This window comes from Canis lupus, chromosome 3 (assembly GCF_011100685.1).
Source record: "Canis lupus familiaris isolate Mischka breed German Shepherd chromosome 3, alternate assembly UU_Cfam_GSD_1.0, whole genome shotgun sequence".
In the NCBI taxonomy this organism is placed as follows: domain Eukaryota; kingdom Metazoa; phylum Chordata; class Mammalia; order Carnivora; family Canidae; genus Canis; species Canis lupus.
In genome coordinates, this window is record NC_049224.1 from 62,042,935 (window position 1) to 62,068,077 (window position 25,143).

Here is a 25,143-nt window from a genome sequence, read left to right on the forward strand (position 1 = left end):
ATGGCCTCAGGGGGCGCCGGGTCTGGGGGGCAGGAGGGGGCGGCGCGCGCGGCGGCGGCGGCGGCGGCGCTCTGCGGCCTGTACCACGAGGCCGGGCAGCGACTGCGGCGCCTGCAGGACCAGCTGGCCGCCCGGGATGCCCTCATAGAGCGCCTCCGCGCCCGCCTGGCCGCGCTCGAGGGGGACGCGGCGCCCTCGCTCGTGGACGCGCTGCTGGAGCAGGTGGCGCGCTTCCGGGAGCAGCTCCGGCAGCGGGAGGGCGGCGCCGGCGAGGCGGCGCTGCGCCAGGTGCGGCCGCGGCGGGCGAGCGCGCTTCCGGGGCGAGCGGCGGGGACTGACGGGGCGAGCCCCGGGGAGGCTCTGAGAGGTCTGCAGCGGTGCCCCGGGCTCGAGAGCGAGGGCGGCGGGCCGGCCCGGAGGGCTGTCGGGGCCGCCGCGCAGCTCCCCGGGCGCTCCCGCGTCAGCCTGTCGGTTCTGAGGACGCACGCGGACGCCTTCCCCTTAAAGCTGAGGCTGCCAGTCGTTTCCCAGCAAAACTAGGTTTATTCGGGAGGAGCAGAGAATTGCAGTAGGTGAGGCCGCCGAGCGAGGAGGGGCGGCTCCTTGGACAGAAGCCCGCCGTCCTGGGCGCTGCCGTCCCGCTGCCCCTGTCGGGTGTGCGACGGGGAGGAGCGGGAGGGGGACAGCTCCTCCTGCCCGTCGGGACTCCGCTCTAGCGTGCTTCTGACGGGTGTGAGGGTTGTGCGTCCTTGGTGGCGCTTCGGGGTCTAAGGTTTGGGGGCGGTGTTGCCAGCCCTCAGGTGAGGGTGCACCCCGGTGTTGCGTCTGTGCGTTTGTGCCCATTCTGGGTTCGAGGGATTTGTGTCCCATTGGACCTGAGGGTGGTTGTGTATGAGGGGTGTTTGTGCCGGTTGGCTCTGAGGGTTGTGTGTGTGTGTTATGTTCTGAGGGGTGTGCTCCAGGTTGTGTCAAGGACTGTGTGCCCATTTATATTTGAAGGTTGTGTCAGGCTTACCTGTTGTGTGACTCTGCGGGTTCTGAGGGGTGTATATGAAGCGCTGTTGGGCATTAGGGTTGTACGTCTTTTGGTTTTGAGGTGTGTAAGCCCCCGTCGGGTTTTGAGGAGTTAGTGTATGCTTGGTTTGGTCTGAGGGTTGTGTGTTCCTGTTGATTCTGAGGGTATGTGAGTGTGTTAGATTCTGAGGAGTGTATCCTGTGTTGGGTCAGAGGGGCGTGCTCATGTTAAGGGTTGTGAGTCCTTGTTGGTCTGAAGGTGTGTGTTCCCGTGTTGGGTCGAGGCGTATGATACTCACATTGGGATCTGAGGGCTAGGGGGTATGTGTCTGGATTTTGTGGGAGGGGTGTTTGTGTATGTTAGGCTCTGAGGTGTGAGCTCCTCTGTTGGGTCTGAGGGGTGCGTGTTTGTGTTGATTCTGAGGGGTGTGCTCCCATATTAGGTCTGAGGGTTGGGTTCCGTTTGGTTATTTATTTATTTATTTATTTTTTAAAGAACTTATTTATTCATGAGAGACACACAGAGACAGAGGCAGAGACACAGGCAGAGGGAGAAGCAGGCTCCATGCAGGGAGCCCAACATGGAACTCGATCCCGGAACCCTGGGATCATGCCCTCAGCGGAAGGCAGACGCTAACCCGTTGAGCCACCCAGGTGTCCCTCCATTTGGTTTTATTTATTTATTTATTTATTTTTTATTTATTTATGATAGTCACAGAGAGAGAAAGAGAGAGAGGCAGAGACATAGGCAGAGGGAGAAGCAGGCTCCATGCACCGGAAGCCCAATGTGGGATTCGATCCCGGGTCTCCAGGATCGCGCCCTGGGCCAAAGGCAGGCGCCAAACCGCTGCGCCACCCAGGGATCCCTCCATTTGGTTTTAAAGGGCTGTCTGTCCTTGCTGCTGCTGCTGCTGCTGCTGCTGCTGCTTCTTCTTCTTCTTCTTCTTTTTCTTCTTCTTTTTTTGTGCTTGTTGTTTCTGACATGTCTCTATGTTGCATATGAAGGATGTGTATTTGTGTTGATTCTGAGAAGTGTGCTCTCGTCCTGGGTTTTGAGGGGTGTGTGCATGTGTCAGGTTTTGAAGGATGTGCTTCCTGGCTGGCTGAGAGTGTCGTGTGTCTGTGTTGGTTCTGAGGAGTGTGTGTGCCTCTTGGGTTCTGTGGGGCATGTGTACCTGTGTCAGGTCTAAGGGTTATGTGCCCATGTTGGTTCTTCAGGTTTGTGTCTGAGTTGACTTGAGAGATAATGTGCCTGCCTAGGTTCTAAGGGGTTGTGTTTATGTTGGGTTCCGAAGGAGATGTGTACCTCAGTGGCTTCTCAGTGGTGTGTGTGTCCATTTTAGGTCTGAGGTGTTTGTGTCAGTTCTGAGGTCTGTGCATGCATGTTGGCTTCAGAGTGTTATACTCCCATGTTTGTTGTGAGGGGTGTGTACGCCCATGTTGGGTCAGAGAGTACCACGATGTCTGTTTTGGTTCTGAGTAGTGTGTCTGTGGTGGCATCAAGGAGTTTGCACCCATGTGGGTTTGTGAGGTGTGTTTGCCTGTGTTGGCTACTGAGGAGTTTGTGTGCCTGTCTGGGTCAGAGGCTTGTGTGTTTATGTTGGTTCTGAGGGATGTATATTCCTGCGCTGTGCCTGTGTTGGGTCCGGTGGTTGTATATCCATGTTTTTTCTAAGGGTTGTGTATGCCAGTATTGTGTTCTGAGGGTTGTGTGTCCATGTTGGTTTCTGAGAAGTGTTCTGTCTGTGTTGAGTCTGGGGTGTGTATGTTGAATGTTGGTTATGAAAGCTGTGCTCCTATATTGGATGAGGGTTGTGTACCGCTGTTGATTTTGAGGTGTGTTTGTGCCCCTGTGTTGGGTCTCAGGTGTGTGCATCCTCGTTTTGGGTTCTGAGATGTGTGTTTGCCTATGTAGGGTTTGAGGTGTGTGTGCCTGTGTCGTGTCTGAGGGGTGTATGCACTCATGTTGGATTTTGAGGAATTGTTGTGCCCAAGTTGTGTATTGAGGGGTGTGAGTAGATGTTCATTTGGAAGAGGGTGTGTGCTCCGTGTTGAGTTCTGAGAGGTCTGTATGCCTGTGTTGGGTCTGAAGTTTGTGTGTCCATGTTGGTTCTGAGGGTGTTTTTCTGTTTGTGTTGGGACGAGGGGTGAGTTATTGGTTATGAAGTTTTGTGTATTAGGTTTTGAGGAGGAGCTCCCATGTTGGTTCAGAGGAAAGTTTGTGTGCCTGTGGTGGATTCTGGGAGGTATGTGTGCTCGTTTGGGTTCTAAAATGTCATTCTTAGTAGGTGTAAGGGATGTGGGTCCTTGTTAGTTGTTAGGGGTGTTTGTGTTAGGTCTGAGGGGTATCTGCTTGTGTGGAATTCTGACGGGTGTGTATTTGGGCTCTAAGAAGTCTGCCCCCTCATTGGGTGTGAGGGTTGTGACTGTATTGTGTTCTTAGTGGATTGTGCATGCATGTGGAAGGTTCTGTGCATGTGTGTGTTCAATTCTGTGTTGTGTGTGTAGACATTGGGTTCTGAGGTTTTTGTGTATGTGTAGTACACAAGCATAGGCTCCTGGTGTGTATGTGTTCATGCTGGGTTCTGGGCCATGTGAACCCCGGTTATGTTTTGGGGCAACATTCAACCTCAGTCGTAAATGAGTCTTTCAGTAGTAACTGTCCTCCTCTGCTGGGAGTGATGACGGGGCTGCGGTGCCTGTGAGTGTTGGATAACAGACTTAAATCTCACTTTCTCTCCTCTTCATCCCTGCTGTTGGTGTTATGTTTGTCTTTGTGAAGTACCATAGACGCCCAGTCTAGGAGCAAGAGTAGCAGTGTTTGTCCTAAGAGCAATTGGGAAGTGCTGCTGCACACCTTTGGGTGGACTCTAGTGCCGCATTTGGGCCATAGCTATTATCTGGGTTGTCCCAGGAAAGAAACTAGGTCTGCAAAAGGAGTAGCTACAAAAGACAATTTTCATTTCTAGGCTTGGCCCTACAGCCACGCTTTAGAGTGAAAAAGAGACTTGCACACATACCCTCCTTTTTTTTTTTTTTTTTTACTATAAAAGTAATTTTGAATATCTGAAAAACAGCAGAAAGAATAAAGAATAAAATAACAGCCACTATAAATCCCACAGTGTGGGGTTAACCAGTGTTAATTTATTGGCATACATCCTCCCTGTTTTTCCTTTACACACAGGGTATGTACATACTGGGCTTGCTTGAGATCATGTTGTCTGTACATCTTCATGTCACGTTGCAAGTATTTTCTCATCTGCATCATTTTAGTTGCTTCTAGAAGCTAGATGTCTACCTCACTGAAGTGCTCTCCCTCTTCTGGGGAAGGTGGTTCATAACTCATCAGCTCAGAAGGAAAATTTATTTATTTTTATTTTTTTAAAAAGATTTTATTTATTCATGAGAGACAGAGAGAGGCAGAGATACAGGGAGAGGGATAAACAGGCTCCATTCAAGGAGCCTGATGTGGGACTCGATCCTGGGACCCCAGGATCACGCCCTGAGCCAAAGGCAGGTGCTCAACCACTGAGCCACCCAGGTGTCCCAGAAGGAAAATTCAGAAGTTGCTTGGTCGTGGGCACCAGAGATGAGTGCAGAGCAGGGACCAGAGTGCATCATACCCACCACCAGCTTACACACACCTGCAAGTAGCAGGACTCTACTTGGAGTGTGGAGGCTGTTGGTGGTCAGCCCTGGCATCCTGAGGCCCCACAGCCTCTAACCAGGACCCAGACAAGTGGATCTATAGTCCTAGATCTATGTGGTCCTCTACCCCTGACATATAGGTTTCGTTTTAGGATTTTTAATTATTTAAGAAGCATTTTTAACAATCTGGTATCTTACGTGATTAAATGTTTGTGGCTCACTCCTCCACCTGTCTGGGTCTGTCACAGAACCTGTGGAGGAATGGAGAGATTTCACACTGTGCAAAGTGAAAACAATGAGAAGAATTGATCAATAGATTGGTCTCATCAGTGGCCAAGTCAGCCAGCACATTAGGAGCAGGGACTCTGGGTTGGTAGAGACTGAGGGTCCCAGAGAGGATGCGGAGGCTGTGTCCTCAGGTGTGCAGGGACTGCCCGGTGACCTGTGCATCTGTGGCTGAGCACAGAGAGCACGTGATGGGGCCAGATCAATCTTGAGGATTCTGGTTCTCTACCACCACAGGAAGACCCAAGACCTTCCCTTGTTTGTAACACGAGGCCCATGTGGGTAACTTTACAAAGCCCTTCCAATTAAGACTTTGGGATAATGGTATTAATTCACTCTGTAGCCCATAACTGCTCAACACCACCTCATTACTAGCCGGGTGCTGGCCTCATGGGTCCTGCCTGGTGCTGCCAACCAGCTTCCTCTCCCTTCTGGCCTGCCTTTCCCTGTTCTGCCGTGCTTTCTCTGGAGTGGAGCAGCATTCATCCTTTACAGTGGGCTGTGTTAGCTGTGTCGTTGGTTGGTTTTTAACCATCTGTCTATCTCCATACCTTTTTTGCTCTTGTAAACCTGAAACTCTATGCTCTTTAAACTGTAACTCCCCATCTTCCTGCCCTCACAGCCACCACGCTTAGCAAATATGCTTTCTGTCCCTGTGACTTGACTCCTCTAGGGACCTCATAGAAGTGGAATCCTACAGTATTTATCTTTTTGCGACTGACTTATTTCACTCAGCATGATGTTCTGCAGGTTTATCTGTGTTGTATCGTGTGCCAGAATTTCCTGCTTTTTAAGGCTGAATAATATTCCATTGTACATATATATCGCATTTTGCTTATTCACTCATCTGTTGATAGACATGGGGTTGCTTTCATGTTTCAGCTATTATGAATAACACTGCTGCTCTGGATATGTGTGTACCAACATATCTTTGAGACCCTGCTTTCAGTTCTTTTGGGTATGTGCCAAGTGGAATTGGTAGATCATAGGGTAATTCTGCATCATTTTTTGAGGAACCACTATGCTGTTTTTCCACAGTGGCTGCACCATTTTGGATTTCCACCAGCATTGCACAGGGATGCATTTTCTCCATGTTCCCACCAACATTAGTTATTTTCCATGTTTTCTTTTCTTTTCTTTTTTTTTTTTTTTTTTTTTTTACAGTTGCCATCCTGATGGGTATGTGGTGATTTAATACAAAATGATTGTAGTTTTGATTTGCAGTTTTCTAATGATCAGTGATGTTGAGCATCATTTCATGTGCTTATCAGCAATTTGTGTATCTTCTTAGGAAATATCAAGTCCTGGGATCCCTGGGTGGCGCAGCAGTTTAGCGCCTGCCTTTGGCCCAGGGCGCGATCCTGGAGACCCGGGATCGAATCTCACGTCGGGCTCCCTGTATGGAGCCTGCTTCTCCCTCTGCCTGTGTCTCTGCCTCTCTCTTTCTCTCTCTCTCTCTGTGACTATCATAAATAAGTAAAATCTTAAAAAAAAAAAAAGGAAATATCAAGTCCTTTGCCCATTTTTGAATTGGTTATATTGTTGTTGTGGAGTTTTAAGAATACTCTACAGGCATACCTCATTTTATTGTGCTGCTCGGCTCTTAGTCTTTTTATAAATTGAAAGTTTGTGACAGGGCACCTGCCTGGCTCAGTAGGTGGAGCATGCGACTCTTGATTTCAGAGTTGTGGGCCCTGCATTCAGTGTAGAGATTATTAAAAAAGGAAAAAAAGAGAAAGAAAGAATGAATGAAAGAAAGTAAGTTTGTAACAACCTTGCATCAAGTAAATCTACTGGCCTCATTTTTCTAACAGCATTTGCTCACTTCATGTCTCTGTGTCATAGTTTGGTAATTCTCATATTTCAAAGTTTTTCATTATTATTATTATTATTATTATTGTTTGTTATATGATGTGTGTTCAGTGATCTTTGATGTTACTATTGTACTTGTTTTAGGGTACCATGAAGTGTGCCCATAAAAGACAGCACACTTAATATGTGTGTGTTCTTTTTTTTTTTTTTTATGTGTGTGTTCTGACTGTTCCACTGACCAGCCATTCCCCCATCTATCTTTCCCTCTCTTCCCTCATCCCTGAGACCCAATGATATGGAAATTAGGCCAATTAATAACCCTGTAATGGCCTTTAAGTGCTCAAGTGAAAGGAAGAGTCACACATACCTCACTTGAAATCAAAAGCTAGAAATGATTAAGCTTAGTGAGGAGGGGATGTCTAAAGCTGAGAGATGCCGAAACATAGGCCTCTTGTGTCAAATGGCCAAGTTGCAAATGCCAAGGAAAAGTTCTTGAAGGAAATTAAGAGCGCTACTCCTGCCAACACATGAATGATAAGAAAAGCAAAATGGCCTAATTGCTGACAGGAAGGAAATTTTAGTGGTCTGGATAGAAGATTGAACCAGCCCCAGTGTTCCCTTAAGCCAAAGCCTAATCCAGAGCAAGACCCTGACTCTCTTCAGTTCCACGAAGGCTGAGGGAGATGAGGAAGCTGCAGAAGAAAAGTCTGAAGCTAGCAGAGGTGGGTTCCTGAGGTTTAAGGAAAGAAGTGCCAGGTGAAGCAGCAAGTGCTGATGGAGAAGCTGCAGCGAGTCCTGCAGAAGATCCAGCTAGGATCATTCGTGAAGGTGGTTCCTGACAATAGATTCTCAGTGTAGACATAACAGCCTTATTTGGGGGAGAAGTTGGCATCTAGTAGCACTTCCTAGCTAGAGAGGAGTCCTCAGGGCCAGGTTGCAAAGGCTCAAGGGACAGGCTGACTCCCTTGTTAGGGGCTAATGCAGCTGGTGACTTTAAGTTGAAGCCAGTGCTCACTTACTATCCTGAAGATTCTTAGGGCTCTTAAGAATTGGGCTCCCTCTCCTCGGCCTGTGCTCTACAAATGGAATAACACAGGCTGGACCACAGCATATGTGTTTCCGACATGGTTTACCAAATATCCTAAACCCACTGTTGAGACCTACTGCTCAGAAAAAAAAAAAAAAAAAAAGATTCTTTTCGAAATACTAACTGCTCATTGACATTGTACCTGGTCACCCAAGAGCTCTGATGATGTACAGAGAGATTAGTGTTGTTTTCACACCTGTTAACACCATACTGCAGCCCACAGAGCAAGGAGTCATCTTGGGGAACACATTTCACAAGGCTCTAGATGCCCTAGATGGTGATTCCTCTGCTAGATCTGGGCAGAGTACATTGAGAATCTTCTGGAAAGATTCACCATTCTAGATGCCACTAAGAAAATATTCCCATGGATCAATATCAATACTAACAGGAGTTTGGAAGAAGTGGGTTCCAGTGCTCAGGGAGGAAGCCACTGCAGATTTGTTGGAAACAGCAGGAGAACTAGAAGTGGAGCCCCGAGGGGTGACGGAAATGCTGCCATCTCAGGAGAACACTTGAACGGATGAGGAAGTGCTTCTTATGGAGGAGCAAGGAAGGTGTCTTTTTGAGATGGAGTCTACTCCTGATGATGAGGCTGTGAGGATTGTTGAAATGACAAGGATCGAGAATATTGCATAAACTTGGTTGACAAAGTGGCCGGATTTGAGAGGACTGACTCCAAATTTGAGAGAAGTTCTACTGTGGGTAATATGCTGTCAAACAATGTCACATGCTACAGAGAAATTCTTTTGTTTCCTATGCCCTAGTGTCATACCTAAGAAATTACTGCCAAATTCAATATTGTGAAGCTTTTGCCATGTTTCCTATAAGAGTTTTGTAGTTTTAAGTCTTACATTTAAGTGTTTGACCCATTTTGAGTTAATTGTTTTATATGGTGTTTAATAAAGAGTCCATCTTTATTCTTCTGCATGTGGATGTCCCATTTTCCTAGCACCGTTTGTTGAAAAAATTATCCTTCTCCTGTTAGATGGTCTTAGAGCCCTTGTCAACAACCATTTGACCTATATACAAGGGTTTATTCCTGGGCTCACTCTTCCATTCCCTTTGTGTAAATGTCTGTTTTTATGCCAGTATCGCACTGTTTTGGTTACTGTAGCTTTGTAATCAGTTTTGAATTCAGGTAGTACAAGTCTTGCTTTGTTCCTTTTTTCTTCTTTTAAGATTGTTTTGGGCATTTGGGGTGCCTTGAGATTCTATATTCTATATAGGATGAGTTTTTCTATTTCTGCAAAAAGCAAATCATCTGGATTTTGATAGGAATTGCATTGAATCTATAGATCACTTTGGGTAATGTTAAACCTAAAAATAAACTGTGTTATTTTACCAGCAAAAATGGGTTTATTCCGGATAGTAGAGATTTACAGTTCATGCAAACTACAGCAAAACCATAGGCAAGTGCAGACAATAAACAAGAGGAATGCTTTTTTATAGAAGAAAGAGGGAGCTGAGAAGGCTGTTGTAAACAGTCCATTGCAGCAAACTGGGAGCCAGGGATAACCTTAGTTATGAGCATCACCTTTTCACGGTCTTTAAGAAACTGATGAAGCTTGCTAAAGTTTCCTTTTAGGAGGTTCCCAAGGGATTTGTAGAAGTATTCTGGGTTATAATACTTCCTCATTATTGTGCATCAATGAGGAGCAATTGTTACATTAAGTGTTAAAAAACAGTATACTTTAAATCTGATTCTGATGCTTTCTAGCTATGTTACTTTGGGGAAGTCACTTAATATTCTGATTTTCTCATCAGTAAAACTAAAATAACAAGACCTAGATCATAGGAATATTTGTGTATTTATTCATTCATGCATTAGGTATTTGTTGAATGCCTACTCTACGCCAGATGTTTTGATAGGTCCTGGAAGTGCAGAAAGGATCAAGAAAGGCAGATTCCTACCTTTTATGAAGATTATATACTGGGTGCTTGAATGGCTTGTCACTTTAGTGTCTGCCTTCAGCTCAGGCATGATCTTGGGGTCCTGGAATAGAGCCCCATGAGCCCCCTGTTGAGCAAGGAGCCTGCCTACTTCTCCCTTTACCTCTGCTACTCCCCCACCCCCAACCCCTGGTCATGTGCTCTCTCTTTCAAATAAAGAAAGAAAGAAAATCTTTTTTTTTAATACTTTATTTGAGAGAGAGAGTGAGCAAGAGCAGGGGGAAGGGGTAGGGGGAGAAGCAGACCCCGTGCTGAACAAGGAGGAGCCCAGCTCGATCCCAGGACCCCTGGACCATGACCTGAGTCAAAGGCAGATGCCCAACCATCTGAGCCACCCAGGCATCCAAATAAAATCTTTAAAAAAAAGAAGCTAATATACTAGTTGAGAAAATAGAGATTGTAGAAATAATCAATTGCCTTTGTGGAAAATGTATAAAACGGTTATATAGTACATTATGAGTTTTGTGTTGTGAGGAACATGTGATTTAACATATATGAAAACCTAGCATAATCCTTTGCACCTAGTTGGTACTCAGAAGATGTGAATATCACCTACCATTGCTACTTAAGTGTTTATTTATTGAGCATCTTCTTTTTTTTTAAGATTTTATTTATTTATTCATGATAGACACAGAGAGAGAGAGAGGCAGAGACACAGGCAGAGGGAGGAGTAGGCTCCATACAGGGAGTCTGACGTGGGACTCGATCCTGTGACTCCAGGATCACGCCCTGGGTGGAAGGCAGGCGCTCAAACCGCTGAGCCACACAGGCTGCCCTATTGAGCATCTTCTGTATGGAATGGAGTGTGTATGTGCAGGCATCGTGGGTTATGTTTTTCCATTTCTCCTAATACTGAGTCTAGTATATTAATTTCACAAGCATGTATAGTGTCAGGGTTGTTGTACCGGGCTTTGGAGCAGTGTTAATCCAGTAGAATTAGAGTGAAGAGTATAGAGAATAACATAGGAAGTGGCTGTAAAGTTAAATTGGGGGCATTGTGACTACCTTCATTACCTTATAAAATGTCAACTACATATTCTTTTAAGCACTACCCTAGGGGAATGCAAAGATTATCAAGGTCCAGTTCTTGCCCTTCAAATTGTGGAATCACACATGGACATAAATGATTACTTTTTTTCCTTCCTTATCAATTTGGATGCTTTTTATTTCTTTTTCTTGCCTGATTGCTATTGCTAGGATTTCCAGTACTATGTTGAATAAAAGTGGTGAGAGTAGACATCTTTAACTTGTTCTGGATCTTAGAGGAAAATCTCTGTTTTCACTTGAATATGACATTAGAGTGGGTTTTTCATATATGGCCTTTACTATGTTGAGGTGTGTTCTCTTTAAACCTATTTTGTTGAGAGTTTTTATTATGAATGGAATTTTGTACTTTGTCAGATGCTCTTTCTGCATCTATCAATATGATCATATGGTTTTTATTCTTTCTCTTGTTAATATGTATCACATTGATTGATTTGTGAATATTAAACCACCCTTAGATCCCTGGGGTAAATCCTACTTGATCAGGGTAAAAGATTTTTTTAAAAAAATTATTGTTGGATTTAGTTTACTAAAGTTTGTTAAGAAAAAAAAGTTTGTTAAGGATTTTTGCATGTATGTTCATCAGAGACATTTATCTATAGTTTTCCTTTTTTTTTTGTAGTGTCTTTATCTAGTTTTGGTATCTGGGGCATGCTAGCCTCATAGAATGAATTTAGAAGCTTTTCTTCCTCTTCTGTTCTTTGGAATAGTTTGAGATGGAGAGGTACTAAGTCTTTTTAAATTTTATTTATGGGGATCCCTGGGTGGTTCAGCGGTTTGGCGCCTGCCTTTGGCCCAGGGCGCGATCCTGGAGTCCCGGGATCGAGTCCTGCGTCGGGCTACCGGCATGGAGCCTGCTTCTCCCTCTGCCTGTGTCTCTGCCCCCCCCATCACAAATAAATAAATAAATCTTTAAAAAATAAATAAATTTTATTTATTATTGAGAGAGAGAGAGAAAGAAAGAAATTTTTTTTTAAGATTTTATTTATTTATTCATAGAAACAGAGAGAGAAAGAGAGGGGCAGAGGCAGAAGCAGGCTCCATGCAGGGAGCCCGACACGGGACTCAATCCAGGGTCCCCAGGATCACACCCCAGGCTGCAGGCGGCTCTAAACCACTGCGCCACCAGGGCTGCCCGAAAGAAAGAATCTTAAGTAGGTACAGTACAGAGTCTGATACAGGGCTTGATCTCACAACCCTGAGATCCTGACCTGAGCTGAAATCAAGAGTCAGACGCTTAACTGACTGAATCACCCTAGTGTTCCCTAACTCTTCTTTAAATGTTTAGTAGAATTCACCTGTGAAGCCATCTGATCCTGGACTTTTGTTTGTTGGGAGTTTTTTTTTTTTTTTTTAAAGATTTCATTTATTCATGAGAGAGAGAGAGGCAGAGAAATAGAGGGAGAAGCAGTCTCCCTGTGGGGAGCCTGATGTGGGACTTGATCCCAGGACCCTGGGATCATGTTCCTCTTTTGGTTTCTTTTTAGGTTTTAAAAGTCTCTTTAGGGACACCTGGGTGGCTCAGTGGTTGAGCATCTGCCTTCAGCTCAGGGCATGATCCTGGAGTCCCGGGATCGAGTCCTGCATCAGGCTCCCTGCATGGAGCCTGCTTCTCCTTCTGCCTGTGTCTCTGCCTCTCTCTCATGAATAAATAAATTAAATCTTTTATTAAAAAGTCTCTTTATTCATATTTCCGTTTTGTTTATATAGTGCTTTCTTAACTTTTTCCACATCTTTTCATTTTCTGAGCATTTTTAAGATGGTTGTTTTATTTATTTTTATTTTTTTTATTTTTTTTATTTTTTTTATTTTTTTAAAGATTTTATTTATTTATTCATGATAGTCACAGAGAGAGAGAGAGAGGCAGAGACACAGGCAGAGGGAGAAGCAGGCTCCATGCACCGGGAGCCCGATGTGGGATTCGATCCCGGGTCTCCAGGATCGCGCCCTGGGCCAAAGGCAGGCGCCAAACCGCTGCGCCACCCAGGGATCCCTAAGATGGTTGTTTTAAAGTCTTTGTCCTGACGGCCTGCCATCAGGTCTTTTATTTATTTTTATTTTTTTAAAGATTTAAAAAATTTATTTATTCATAGAGACACAGAGAGAGAGAGAGAGAGGCAGAGACACAGGCAGAGGGAGAAGCAGGCTCCATATAGGAAGCCTGACGTGGGACTGGATCCCGGGTCTCCAGGGTCATGCCCTGGGCTGAAGGCAGCGCTTAACTGCTGAGCCACCTGGGCTGCCCCATCAGGTCTTTTAAAGGGATAATTCTGTTTAACTTTTTTCCTTTATTTATTTAAGTAATTAATTTTTTTATTTTAACTTTTTTCCTTTAAATAGGCCATATTTTCTTGTCTTTGGATGCCTTGTGATTTTTTTGTTAAGAATTGGACATTTGGATCTAATAATGTTTTATGTCTAGAAATCAGATTCTCCCCCTTCTTGAAGGTTTTATGTTTTTTCTTTGATTGTTATAGGCTGTCTCTGTGCCAAGGATCAACCTGAGGGATATCTCGAGGTTTGCTCAGGTCTCTTCTGAGCCTATGCCTCTTCCTGGTCAAATGTGGGCACTTTATAATTTCTTCTTTATATGCAGTTGCTTCTGAATGTCCTTGTCTTTATTTTGTGTGTGTGTGTGTGTGTATGTGCGTGTGTATTTTTATGTATGTCTGTATGTCAACAGGCCTGAATGTCCTTGTCCCTAGTGTCTGGTTCCTGAGGGTTGGAAAAGAGAAAAATGAAGTGGAGTGGGGGGAACGGGCTCCCTCCCTTTGAATGTCCAGGTTGCTTCAGCTGGAGAGGGTCTTTGCAACCATAGGGGAGCAAAGTGGCTTCCTTTCTCTGCGTCTGCACCTTTGTGATAGGAAGGGACAATCAATGATCAGAGCACAGATTTCCAGTGTTTGGAGGACAGTTTCTTTTTGGCCCATCCTGGCTCCTGCAAGATGTGTGCTAGTTGCTGCAGAAACACAGGTGGGTGGCTGGGTGTGGAGGATGGGCTGGGGTGAAAGGGGTTGAAAGTAAGCTCAGCCAAATGGCCAAGTCCTCCCCTGGAAGTTGCAATCCTTCGGTAGAATTCCGGTTTACAGAACAGTGACATCAGATGGATTCTGTCAGTGCGGCTGTTTTTCAGGTGGGAGATAGAGTCCTGGTGCTTCCTCTTCCACCGTCTTCCCAGAATCCTCCAAGCTGCATTAGCTTCTGTCCTTTGTTTGCCTTGCTCTTCCACCATGCTCTTCCAGAGGGGAGGAAACATGTTGCTCTCCTATCACTGCTTCCCAGGGTACATCTGTTTGGCACTTATGGTAAAGTCTCAGTTAACTGGCCTTTCCTAAAATTCCTGTGTTCTTGTTCTCTTATGGTCCTCTTAGGGTGGGTCACAGGGACAGCAGGGGCTGGGCTGCAAGCAGCACATGGGCGCCTATTACGGATGTGCAGGAAGGAGAGAGAGACGGGACTGCACTGGGTTGGGCATGTCCCTCTCGCCCCCAGTTCATTCCATCTGGAACCTATGAGTGGGATCTTTTTTGGAAATAGGGTCTTTACTAGATGCAAGACATTAAAATGATGTCATTCTGGATTAGGGTGGATTGATGGTTGGTGTCCTTATCAGAAGGCCTCATGAAGATGGAGGCAGAGATTGAAGTGCTGCATCTACAAGTCCAGGATTACTGGCAACCCCCAGAAGCTGGAAGAGACAGGAAGGATCTTTCCTTCTTGCCCTGGAGGAAGCATGGCCCTACTGATACCTGGATTTTGGACTTCTGGCTTCCAGAATTGTGAGAGAGTAAATTTCTGTTGTGGACTTTGTTAGGGCAGTCTGAACACACTAATACGGATGGGGATGAGGGCCGGGAGGCTGTGCCTTTTATTTTTAAGGTTGATCCACAGACTATAGAATTCTTCCTACTTTTGTATCTTGAGATGGAGCCATGAAATTGTGGGTTCCAGCAAAAGGCTCTAGTGGGAGACATTAGCCCATGTGCTGATTCCTGTGCAGTGTACGTATATAAAGCTGGGATTCTAGGACAGGCCTTGCTCTCTGACAGCGGTGGTCTGTGTTTTTCTGATTACATAAGGGCCCTTGGCCAGATTGGTCAGTACCTCTCTGTCCAACTTCAGAGCAAGCAGAGTGCCAAAAACCTGGGGCCCCTCATGCTGCTGGTGGGAGGATGCTTTTGGGGGCTGCCCTGCTGTGCATTGCACCACCCTCTAGTGGTTTTGCTTTTGTTTTTCTAGCTCTGGGAGGTTCCCAGCTATGAAGAAGAGTAGGGTAATATCCCCAGCAAGCCTCCAGGTGAACTAGGTTCTTTCTAAAGTGATGTTTGAAAGCTTTTTTAACGATTTTATTTAGGGGATCCCTGGGTGGCTCAGTGGTTTGGCGCCTGCCTTCGGCCCAGGGCGTGATGCTCAAGTCCCGGGATCGAGTCCCACGTCAGGCTCCCTGCATGGAGCCTGCTTCTCCCTCTGCCTCTCTCTCTCTCTCTCTCTCATAACTCATAAATAAATAAATAAATAATCTTAAAATAATAAAGATTTTATTTATTTGAGGCAGAGAGAAAGAAAGGGCTAGTATAAGTGGAGGCAGAGGTAGAGGGAGAAGCAGACTCCCAACTGAGCAGGGAGCCAAAGTAGGGCTCAATCCCAGGGCCCTGCCTGAGATCATGACCTAAATGGAAGGCAGACACTTGACTGAGCCCCCCAGGCGTCCCTGAAAGCTGGTTTTGAAGACAAAAGTAAGGCTGGTGAGTCCTTCAGAACTAACCTCACCCCTGCAGTCAGCCACATGTCTGTGGTTTTTCTGTGTCTGTATCGTGAGCAGGCTGAGAAGAGAGTCCGGATCCTGACCCTTTTCATGCCCAGTCCTACTCCTAGACAGTTATTGGGTATTCACATGGGACTGGGCCTGGTGCCCTGGGCCAGAGTGTGGAGATGGAGCATGCCCTTGGGAAGCTCCATGAGCCCCCTGAGCTGGGGTGCCCCACTGTTTGTACGGCTGCTTGTTTCTCCCACTGTCTCCATGACCAGGGAGGAAGGATGCTTAGAATTCAGGTCTCGCCTGAAGCCCTTCCACCTCCAGGAGGACATTGAGGCTGTGGTGGCCTCTTTACCCGTCACTCCAGTGGCTACCGATCCCATGAGCCTCGGTTGGCCTACTTGTAGAGTGGGAGAGACGGCAGAAGCTGGCTCGTAGGATGTGTAGAAACTGCATGGCTGGCACGGAGTGAGGGCAGAGCAAGCAGGAGCTGCTCCTGCTGTCACTGTGGTTGTTTGCTAATGATCCCCCGGAGACCAGCCTCTATGGGTATTGTTTATAGGACTCCCAACTGTAGTCCTATTACATATATTTGTAATGTGTTGTCTGTTTCACACATTGAGATGTATTTACCCTGAATAAACTTCAGTATTAGATACCAACAAGGATAGAGACATTTCTCCATCATGCTAATTTGAGTAACTTTGACATTTTAATGGAAATGGCATCTCAGGTCATACCTCTTTATGCACCATCTGTTCACTCTGCACACACTTCTGGGCCCAATGTGAGGGGAGCAGTCTAAGATCAAGGAGCATGGCAAAGATAGGTCACTGCCCTCAGGACCTCCTTCCACAGGGGCAAAAAAGCAAGACCAAAGCTGTCATGTAGGCAGAGGGAAACTGAGGCCAGGCCAGGGGGCCGACACATCAGAGGGCGAGGCTCCTGCAGTAAGTACTGTCCAGACAATAAGAACACAGAGAAGGCTCAGCTTGTGAGACCTGTTAAAAAGTGGTCAGTTTTTAAAGAAAAATTCCAGGCTAATAATGAGGCCTAGTTTTATGTTTCTAGGCTCAAGGCCACAGGAATGGTCTGAGTTTACCCTCAGATTTGGACTTTTCTTGTCTATTGATTTTTTTTTTTGTCTATTGAGTTTTATGTTAAGGAGGCCACATGGTTGGTTCTCAGCTATATGGACTCGGCCCCCAGGCCCCGCCCCTCCAAGTCCTGTGGCACCAGCCTTGAGCTGAAGGGCCCTCTCTTGGGAGGAGGTACCGATGCTGATGAGGCAGCTTTCAGGGAGGGGCCTCCTCCTCCTTCAGTCCAGAAAGGCTTGCTTGCACTCAAGGGTAACGTCAGAGAGTAGTCCTGAGGCGGACAAGTCAGAGGAATGGCCTTCACAAGCTGTGCAGCAGAGGTGCCCTGAATTGCAGACATCTGCGGGGGGATGAGGGAACATGGGTGTCAGACACGTTAGGCAACAATCTCGGTTTTGGGCTCCTCGCCAGGTGCACAGTGTGACACCGTGTCTGGCCATGTCCCCGAGTTCCACCACTTATTTCTTAATCCAGTCTTAAGATGGCCTGGCGTGTGACTCTGGGGCATGTCTCCTGTGGAGGTGTGTGCACCAGCCACATGTCTGTGTGTTGAAGGCTGCTCCACAGACCTAGAATGTGCTGTGTGCTTCTAGGCTGGGTGGGGAAAGAAAGGGGCAGGCAGAGGTAGTATGGGGGTTTGGAGGGTGGGTGTGGGGGAGGACAGCAGGGTGAAGAGCATGCCGATGCAGGCCCTATCTGTGTGTGAAGGCTGCTGTTTTGGATGCTTGTGCACATCCTGGAAAGATAAGTGCCCATGTGGTGATGAGCTGCCTCTGGAAAGTGGCACTCAGGGTGGAGGGTAGGTGGGAAAAGAGGGGTTTAGATTTTCACAGAATTCCCTGAATTTGTTATAATCATGCATGGTTTTTGTTTTTGTCTAACACATGTTAGAGAAGACTCATCCAGGGGCCCTCTGGTAACATGGCCCAGCCTCTCCTCCTGCTGAGGGTCCTGGCATCTGTCTCTCCTCATGCCCGTGGCCGGGACCCCCTGCTTGCCTGCATGTTCTCCTGGAAGCCTGGCCTCTCCTCTCCCGCCCTTTCCTCCCACCTGATGCTGCCTTCCCACTTGCAGGCTGCTTTCTTTGCCCTGCCCTCCTCCTCTCGCTGCAGGCATTGCAGGGCCCTGTGAACGGAAAAGCAAAAATTAAGGCCAGACAGAAAGCAGACTGTAATTTTAAGAACTTTTTTTTTAAGAGGTGACCGTGGTTGGGTGCATTCATTTCCTATTGCTGCTGTGACAAAGCATCATCAACAGGGCTTGGTTCACCAGCCTTGTAGTCTTCCGCACTCCCAGAGGCAGAGCCTGAGCTGAAGGTGTGGGCAGGGCTCTGGCTCTGTCTCTGCCTCTTCCAGCTTCCTGGCTCCCGCAGTCTGCAGCTCACCTCTCCATCTGTGGCCTCTGTCATCGCACTGCCTTGTGTCTGTCCACATTTCCTTCATCTTCTAAGCACGAGAGTCACTGGATCAGGGCCTCTTCCCATCCAGGATGGCTTCCTCTGAACCGGTTACATCTGCAGGGACCCTGTTTCTACATAAAGTCACATTCCAAGTGCCAGGGGACAGGACACACAGACTTCATGGGGCTCGCCCACTGTGGGTTCTAGCTTCCCTATAAAGAAGCATATGGATGTGCCACACTTTTACTGTTTGTTGATGTACTATCTAAAATTGTGCACTTACTTGTGAAAACAGAATTTTAGATTGAACTTTCAGAAAGACCATTTGAGGTTGAAAACTCCAGTTAATTACACTTCAGAAGCTGACCTCTGAATCATGACTGTCGTCTAGTGATGGCATGTCTATGCCAATTTTTCTTTTTGTGAACATTTTTCTGACCTTGCTTCTTTAAATAAATGTGCTTTAAAATCTTCCTCTTAGGAAATTGAGAGACTTTCTGAGCAACTAGAAGAAAAAGAGAAGGAGACACAGCAGCTGATGAGCCAGCCGGAGCATGAGCGAGAGAAGGAAGTCGCAATGCTGCGGAGGAGCGTGGCGGAGAAGGAACGTGCCCGGGCTGCCAGTGACATTCTGTGCCGCTCCTTGGCTGATGAGACCCATCAGCTGAGGAGGACTCTGGCTGCCACCGCCCACATGTGCCAGCATCTGGCCAAGTGTCTGGATGAACAACAGCGTGCTCAGGGGGACCTGAGGAGGAAGAGTCCTGAGGTAGGCCCTGTACATGTGTGTGTAGATGGTGGTGAAGGCCTCTGCAGGGAGACACTGCTTGGGGGCTGCAGAATCCCTCAGCAGCCACGGGAATCGGGGCGCCCAGAGCCCACTTCTTCTCAGTATTGAGACCCAGCTGTTGTGGCAAAGCCCACCTATCCAGGGGTTTCTTCTAGAATGATGGAACATGTAGTATGTATGTGATAGGAAAGCAAGGCAGCCTGTCTCACCAGCCCCTCCCTCCTGGACGCTGCGTGCACTGTGGCCTCATCAGCCTCACTGAGCTGAGGACAAGAGGGCAGAGCCAGTGCAGGCCTGGTCTGAGCAAGTGTAAGTGCTTGAGCATCAGCCAGATCAGCAGACTGCACATCAGGGAAGGCAGCCCCTCTTCGTGCCTCATGCACAGGAGCCAGGCCCTAGCCTGCCACAAAGGGCAGTGGGTGCCAACCTTCTGTAGATCCACATGTCTGAGTGGAGCAGCACTGGCTGTGCCCTGGTCCTCCTGCATAGCTGGCTGGGGGTGTGCAAAGCAGGGTCCTTTCTAGGTGGCTCTCTGGGGCTGCCACCACGTTCATGTGGAAACACACTCTGTGATGTTCTAGAGGGGATAGGCTGCCCAGCTCCTTAGCAGCATCTTCACTGAGAGCCTGTGTGGGGAGAACCTTCGTTTGAGAACCACCCATCCCCATTGGGGGGATTCCATGAAAAGGGAACCTCAGAAAGAACACTCGTGTATTTCAGAAGCCAAAAGACAAGTGCTGTCTGGGAGGAAGCGGGCACGCTCATTCGACTCTGAGTCACTGTGTCATTTCCTTGTGGGGACCTGGAAGTAGCTACACAGGATGGTTGGCCTGGGGCTGCAGTGAGGCCAGTGCAGCCCCTAAACCAGTGTAACTTCCCACCCTGGGACTCTGCTGAGTCACCCGGGGCTTCCCGTCCTGCTTGGTGAGAACATGCACTTCCTCTATCATTCATGGGGAATTCTCAAAAGCAATGTCACCAGCATATAGCCCCTTGTTCTGTTAAATGCACTGAATTTCTCGGATTCAGATGGACTTCTCCAGACTTTTTGCTTAGGTCTGCCCACCACTGTCAGAGTTGGTTAGGGATTGGCTTTTGGTGTGAACGTGGTGTGGGTCGAATTGCTGCATGTGGAACCCCTGAGGTCGACCCTGACTCTGCAGAGGTGATGGTGTGGTGTGCTTGGAGGAGTGAGCCTGGTTCCTGGCCAGGCCTGCGCCAGGTGGCCTGAGGCCAGCATGTCCTCTGTTCCATCGTGGGACAAAGTGCCTGTGCTCCGACTCCTGTGATGATGGAGAATCTGAGGCCATGGGAGACCGTACACCAGGCTGTCCAGTTGGTGGTGGGGTCTGGGCGAGGCCTGAGCAAGCCCCCCAACCCCCACCCCACCTTCCCACATCTCTGCTCTACTCCTCTCCCAAATGCACACCTGCACCATCTGTGGCCTCCGTCTCCAGGTCCAGCTTCCTCCCCTCTTGATGTGTGTGTCATGTTCAGCAACACGGCGTCTTCCCCTGTCCCTTCCTTCTGCAGCCAGAGTGCACAGGTGGTGCTGCCTCTGTCCAGGCCGTTATTGAGAAGTTACGGGAAGAAAACCGCCTGTTAAGACAGAAGCTGATTCATGTGAGTGTCTGTCCTGTTTCACTCATCCCACCCTTGGTGGTGCTCAGGGCTGGTGTCTCCCTTGGGCTACCTGGGCTGACACAGTCCCCAGAGACCTGACCTTTTTGTCTAAAGGTGCAGAGAACATGCTGTCACTCTGTCCCCCCCACCAGTTAACTTGTAGGTCAAGAAAGGAGGTGCAAACATTTCTATCAAATGCAGCTTTTAAGGCAGGAGCATTTACTGAGTCCATGTCTGTTTAAGACAGTTGCTTGTGGACGTCAGCACCGTGCCTTGGTGCGTCTGGTGGTCACAGAGTCCCTTCTGAACATCTGAGCAAAGTGAGGCAACATCTGTTTACAGAAAGAACTCATTAGCTAATTGTTGCTAACAGAGCTTCCTGGTCTGTCTCGGCCGCCTTGGACAGCTCTGTGGCTCTGTCCCCTCAGGTGGAAGACCTCAATGCCAAGTGGCAGCGCTATGATGCCAGCAGGGACGAGTACGTGAGGGGGCTCCACGTTCAGCTTCAGGGGCTGCAGGCCCCCCCAGAGCCCGAGAAGACCTCCTGCCCTGAGCTGATGAGGAAGGAGATTTCCAGGCTCAACAGGCAGCTGGAGGAGAGGATACGCGCCTGTGCAGATGGGCGGCGGGAGCTGGCGGCCGTTAGGGGGGCCCGTGATGCGGCACTGGAGCGGGTGCAGATGCTGGAGCAGCAGGTAGCCGCTCGGGGCTCCAGGTGGCCATAGCGGGGCGTCTGCCTGCAGGGGGCACAGGCGGTCAGTCGCGTGGCAAGTGGCAGCAGGGGTGGGTGGGGACTTTCTCCTTCCTGGGCTGAAATGGTTCAGCACCATAACTGTGGAGCGTCTGGCCTCCTTTCAGATTCTCGCGTACAAGGATGATTTTACCTCAGAAAGGGCAGACCGGGAACGGGCCCAGGGCAGGATTCAGGAGCTCGAGGAACAGGTGGCTTCCTTGCGGCAACAGGCGTCCTGGACACAGGTAGGGCCCGAAGGCTTTTCTCCTCATTTAGGCTCAGCGTTTCTCTCACTTTTCTTTCCATGAATTTTGAGTGCTAGCCTGAGACACTTGTCATGGCCCCAGACTCTACTTCCCCGTGTGGGCCCGAGCCGTCCTGCCAGGTGTTGGGACGTGGTGGTGGAGGACCTCCATTGCACTGTGTGGAAGGCTGGCATGGTGGTGTGGTGGCAGAGGTAGTTGTGTCTATGGGGCCTGTCCTGCCCTCTGTGTTGCTGTGAGGTGGGGACCCTGGTTAGCCCATTCCACAGATGTGGATGCTGAGGCCCCAGGTGTCCAGTGATGTCCCCCAGCTCATGGCGCGGGGGCCTCGTGCATGGAGTTGGGCCTTGTGGGCCAGTGGGCCCTCCACCCCACTTAGACAGGCCTGGCAGGCATCAGAATTGACAGTCTCTCACTGTGGGACGCATGGCACCCACCGCCTCTTCCCCTTGGCGTCCAGACCTGCTCAGTGCTCTGCGGAAACCCCAGGAAAGCTTGGTTTCTTCAGCCCCTCTGCCAGTACCCAACATACCTCTGGCCCCAGAGTGAACCCTGGGCCCCTCAAAGAACTTCCATCTGGACACAGACTGGGGCACCTCTGGGGATCGAGGCAGCTGGTGGAGCAGGGATGCTGAGCGGACCTTGGAGCTGCCCCTTCTGGTTGGCTTGTGGGCAGTGTTAGTTGTCCACACTGCCCTGTGTTATGGCTGCTGGGGTTCATTGGTGGATTCTGCTTCCCTGCGGCAGGAAGGTACAGGGAGCCATGGAGGACGTGCTTTCACGCTCTTGGACCAGTCCATAGCAGTGTGCCTACACAAAGGCAGCTGTTTCTACTTGTGGGTGAAGTGGGTGGGGACCGTGGCTGATGTCTGTGTCCCCTCCACATCTGCAGGCCCCCAGAGAGAGGCAGGAGGGCCTCACCAGCCCCAGCAGCCTTCTTGGCCGCCATCAGAAATTCCTGCTTCTCCTAAGGCCCTAGGACTGTGGAGTTTGGTTGAGGGATGCACACTGGAGGACCCTCAACCCAAGCATTAGGATTTTTCTGCACTGGGACTATGGCTCACTGCCCACACCTTCACTCCTGCCCTGGGTCACCCAGGGACTGAGCAACAGCACATGCTCCCCAGTGCCCAAGGGGCCATGGAGGCCACTTAGTGCACACGGCCTGGTCCCCTGGAGCACCCTCCAGCTGGGTGAGGGTGGTCTTCCTGTGACTTGGCTTTGCCTGTGGGGTTTCTGGCTGGAAGCATGTTGCTCTTGAGTTGAAAGGTCACTAATGCTGTGGTCCTTGGCAGCCTCCCAACAACTCAGGGCTGATAGGAGTGACCAGAACTGGCTCCAGGTCTGGTGGGGACCGGCTGTGTGCACTAAGTGGCCTCCGTGGCCCCTCGAGCACTGGGGAGCATGTGCTGTTGCTCAGCCCCTGGGTGACCTGGAGCAGGAGTGAGGGTGCAGGCAGTGAGCCTTAGCCCCACAGTGGAAAATCCTAATTCAGATGTGAAGTCGAAGCAGCAGAGCCAGCTGGAACGAAGTTCCTGAATGAGAGTGACGAGCACTGCAGGCCACTGTCTGAGGCACTCCTGTCTTTGGGGGCTCCAAGTACTCAGTATCCCGGGCCCTGCAGAGAAGGTGTGGTGGGTGGCTGGGATACGGCTTGCCCAGCTTCCCACTGTAAGCTCTGCCACTCCCTCTCCACTGAGGTATCGGGGGCTGGTGTCCAGGGCCGATGGGCCACTCAGGCCTTCTGCCCCAGAGGTGTGGGTCCCTTCACGAGAGTGCGCAGGAGTGTCCATGTGGTCGCTCTGGTTCTTCATGGAGCACGGCCATATTTGGGCTCTGGGTTACTCCAGGAAGCAGGGTGAGGGGTACACACCCCACTCAGAAGAAATATCTCAAATGCTAGAACTCAATATGTGATTTTCTGGTCTCCTATGCAGCCCATGTAACTGGACCCTTGGCTTTTTCCCAGGACCGCCGGGAACCAGGCTCCTGCCGGATTCATACAGGGAACAGAACCCCCAAGTACTTAGAGACTGATGCTCTGGAGCTCGTGGCACCTAGTGGCCGGAGGACTGGGACTGGATCTCAGGGGCTGGACTTGCCCACCGAGGGCAGGTGTCCTGGAACAACCCGGAGAGGGCAGGGGGACCTTCAGTGCCCTCACTGTCTGCAGTGCTTCGGCGATGAGCAAGGCGAGGAGCTCTTCAGGCATGTGGCTGAGTGCTGCCAGTGAGCCCTGTGGCCGGGGCTGCTGTGCCGGGGCACCTCCCGCGGGGGTTAGAGATCCCTCGATATCGGGGCCCAGACCAGGTCAGAGGGAACCTCTAGGGGGGCATGTGCTCCTGGGAAGGAGTGTGGCCCTCCAGCTGGGCCAAGACCAAGGCAGGGCACAGTCAGACCAGGCCCTCCAGGCCCACATGATGGCCCCGCATAGCCTGCCGGTGGGTGTGCTCTGGCTTGCCGGGAAAAGCTGGCTGCCTGCGGGGACCACACGTGGGGGCCTCAGGGTGAAGGCCTGCCTTGTTCTGGTGACTAAGGACCAGGAGGTTTGCGGAGCTGAGCACATTGGCCATACCTCTCACCTGGGGCTGGTCTCTGCCACCACAGAGCCATGTGTCTGCACTGAACTGCACTGCAATGCCTTTGCCACATATCTGCAAGTCCAGAGACATTTCACAATCACTTATTTTCATAATAAATGCACTTGCTCTGGTGACTGCTCTAGAATGCATTCTGGGGGTCGGGGTGCAGGGACCAACGTATTCCAGTGGGGTGGGCATCAAACCAGCCGGTAAGGAGAAACACTCCTGTATGTCTGCCGCCTGTCAGAGACCACTTGACCTGGCGCCAGCCCAGCTTCACCTTTGGATAAATCTTTAAATCTTGATTTAAGCCCCAGCCCAGGGTGTGGAGTCATGGGCTGGGAATGAGGTGAGAGGAAGCAGGTACCTGCTAAGAGCACATCGGAGTCACAAAGCAAGACATGAGTGTGGAGGGTCAGGAGACAGGAATGAGGTAGCGGGAGGGGAGACTGAGGCACTGTGCTGTGTGTGTGCCAGGTTTACTTCTAGCAATTCCAGAACCTAAGTGTTATGATCAACCTCAACACAGAAAAGGGAGATGAGACACAGCAGGGTGAAATCACTTGCCCAAGGTCACACAAGAGCTGAATAACAAAGCTGGGATTTGAACTCCTGTCCTCCCAGGAGCTCACCCTTCCATCTGGCTAAGTCCTCAAGTCAGAGTCCAGGCATCACTTCCTCTGGGACTCCCTGTGCACCCCTCTCCCCAAGAGCCCAGCTGGGAAAGATCTGGCCTGTGTGGCACAGGGTGGCTAGGCTGTAGCAGAAAAGCCTCAGTCTTCCTGAACTGAGGAAGTGTAAGTTTGTGGACACTGGAATGCAGGAAAGAGGATGGGGATATGCCAGAGAAGGGAGCCACACAAGGGGGACCCTCAGATCCTTGGCTGACCCCAAATTGTGTGTGCTTCGAGCAAGACCCTAAGGATTCTGGGGTGAGAACAGCAGATGGAAAACAGAGAAGGAACTGAGCAGACATTTCAGTGAACGAATATTATGGGGTGATAGCTTTGAATTTAGGGCTCAGTAAACACTTCAGGTTTTCCTTTGAAACTCTGGGAGG

The 25,143-nt window shown here is 49.3% G+C and overlaps 1 protein-coding gene across 8 annotated transcripts; it reads left to right on the top strand.

Moving 5' to 3' along the window:
- TNIP2 (TNFAIP3 interacting protein 2) lies at positions 1–24,217 on the top strand. 8 transcript variants are annotated; one of them, XM_038533234.1, is made up of 7 exons: positions 181–288; positions 14,425–14,627; positions 18,574–18,861; positions 20,416–20,505; positions 20,934–21,200; positions 21,364–21,483; positions 23,471–24,217. In XM_038533234.1, exons 2-7 carry the CDS (start codon positions 14,574–14,576, stop codon positions 23,732–23,734), a joined length of 1,083 nt encoding a protein of 360 aa, XP_038389162.1. In that variant the 5' UTR covers positions 181–288; positions 14,425–14,573; the 3' UTR covers positions 23,735–24,217. The 8 variants fall into 8 exon arrangements, with proteins under 8 accessions (XP_038389159.1, XP_038389166.1, XP_038389162.1 ...); XM_038533236.1 differs by lacking the exon at positions 181–288 and adding an exon at positions 420–572; XM_038533233.1 differs by lacking the exon at positions 181–288 and adding an exon at positions 13,135–13,813.
- Positions 24,218–25,143: the final 926 nt, after the last annotated feature.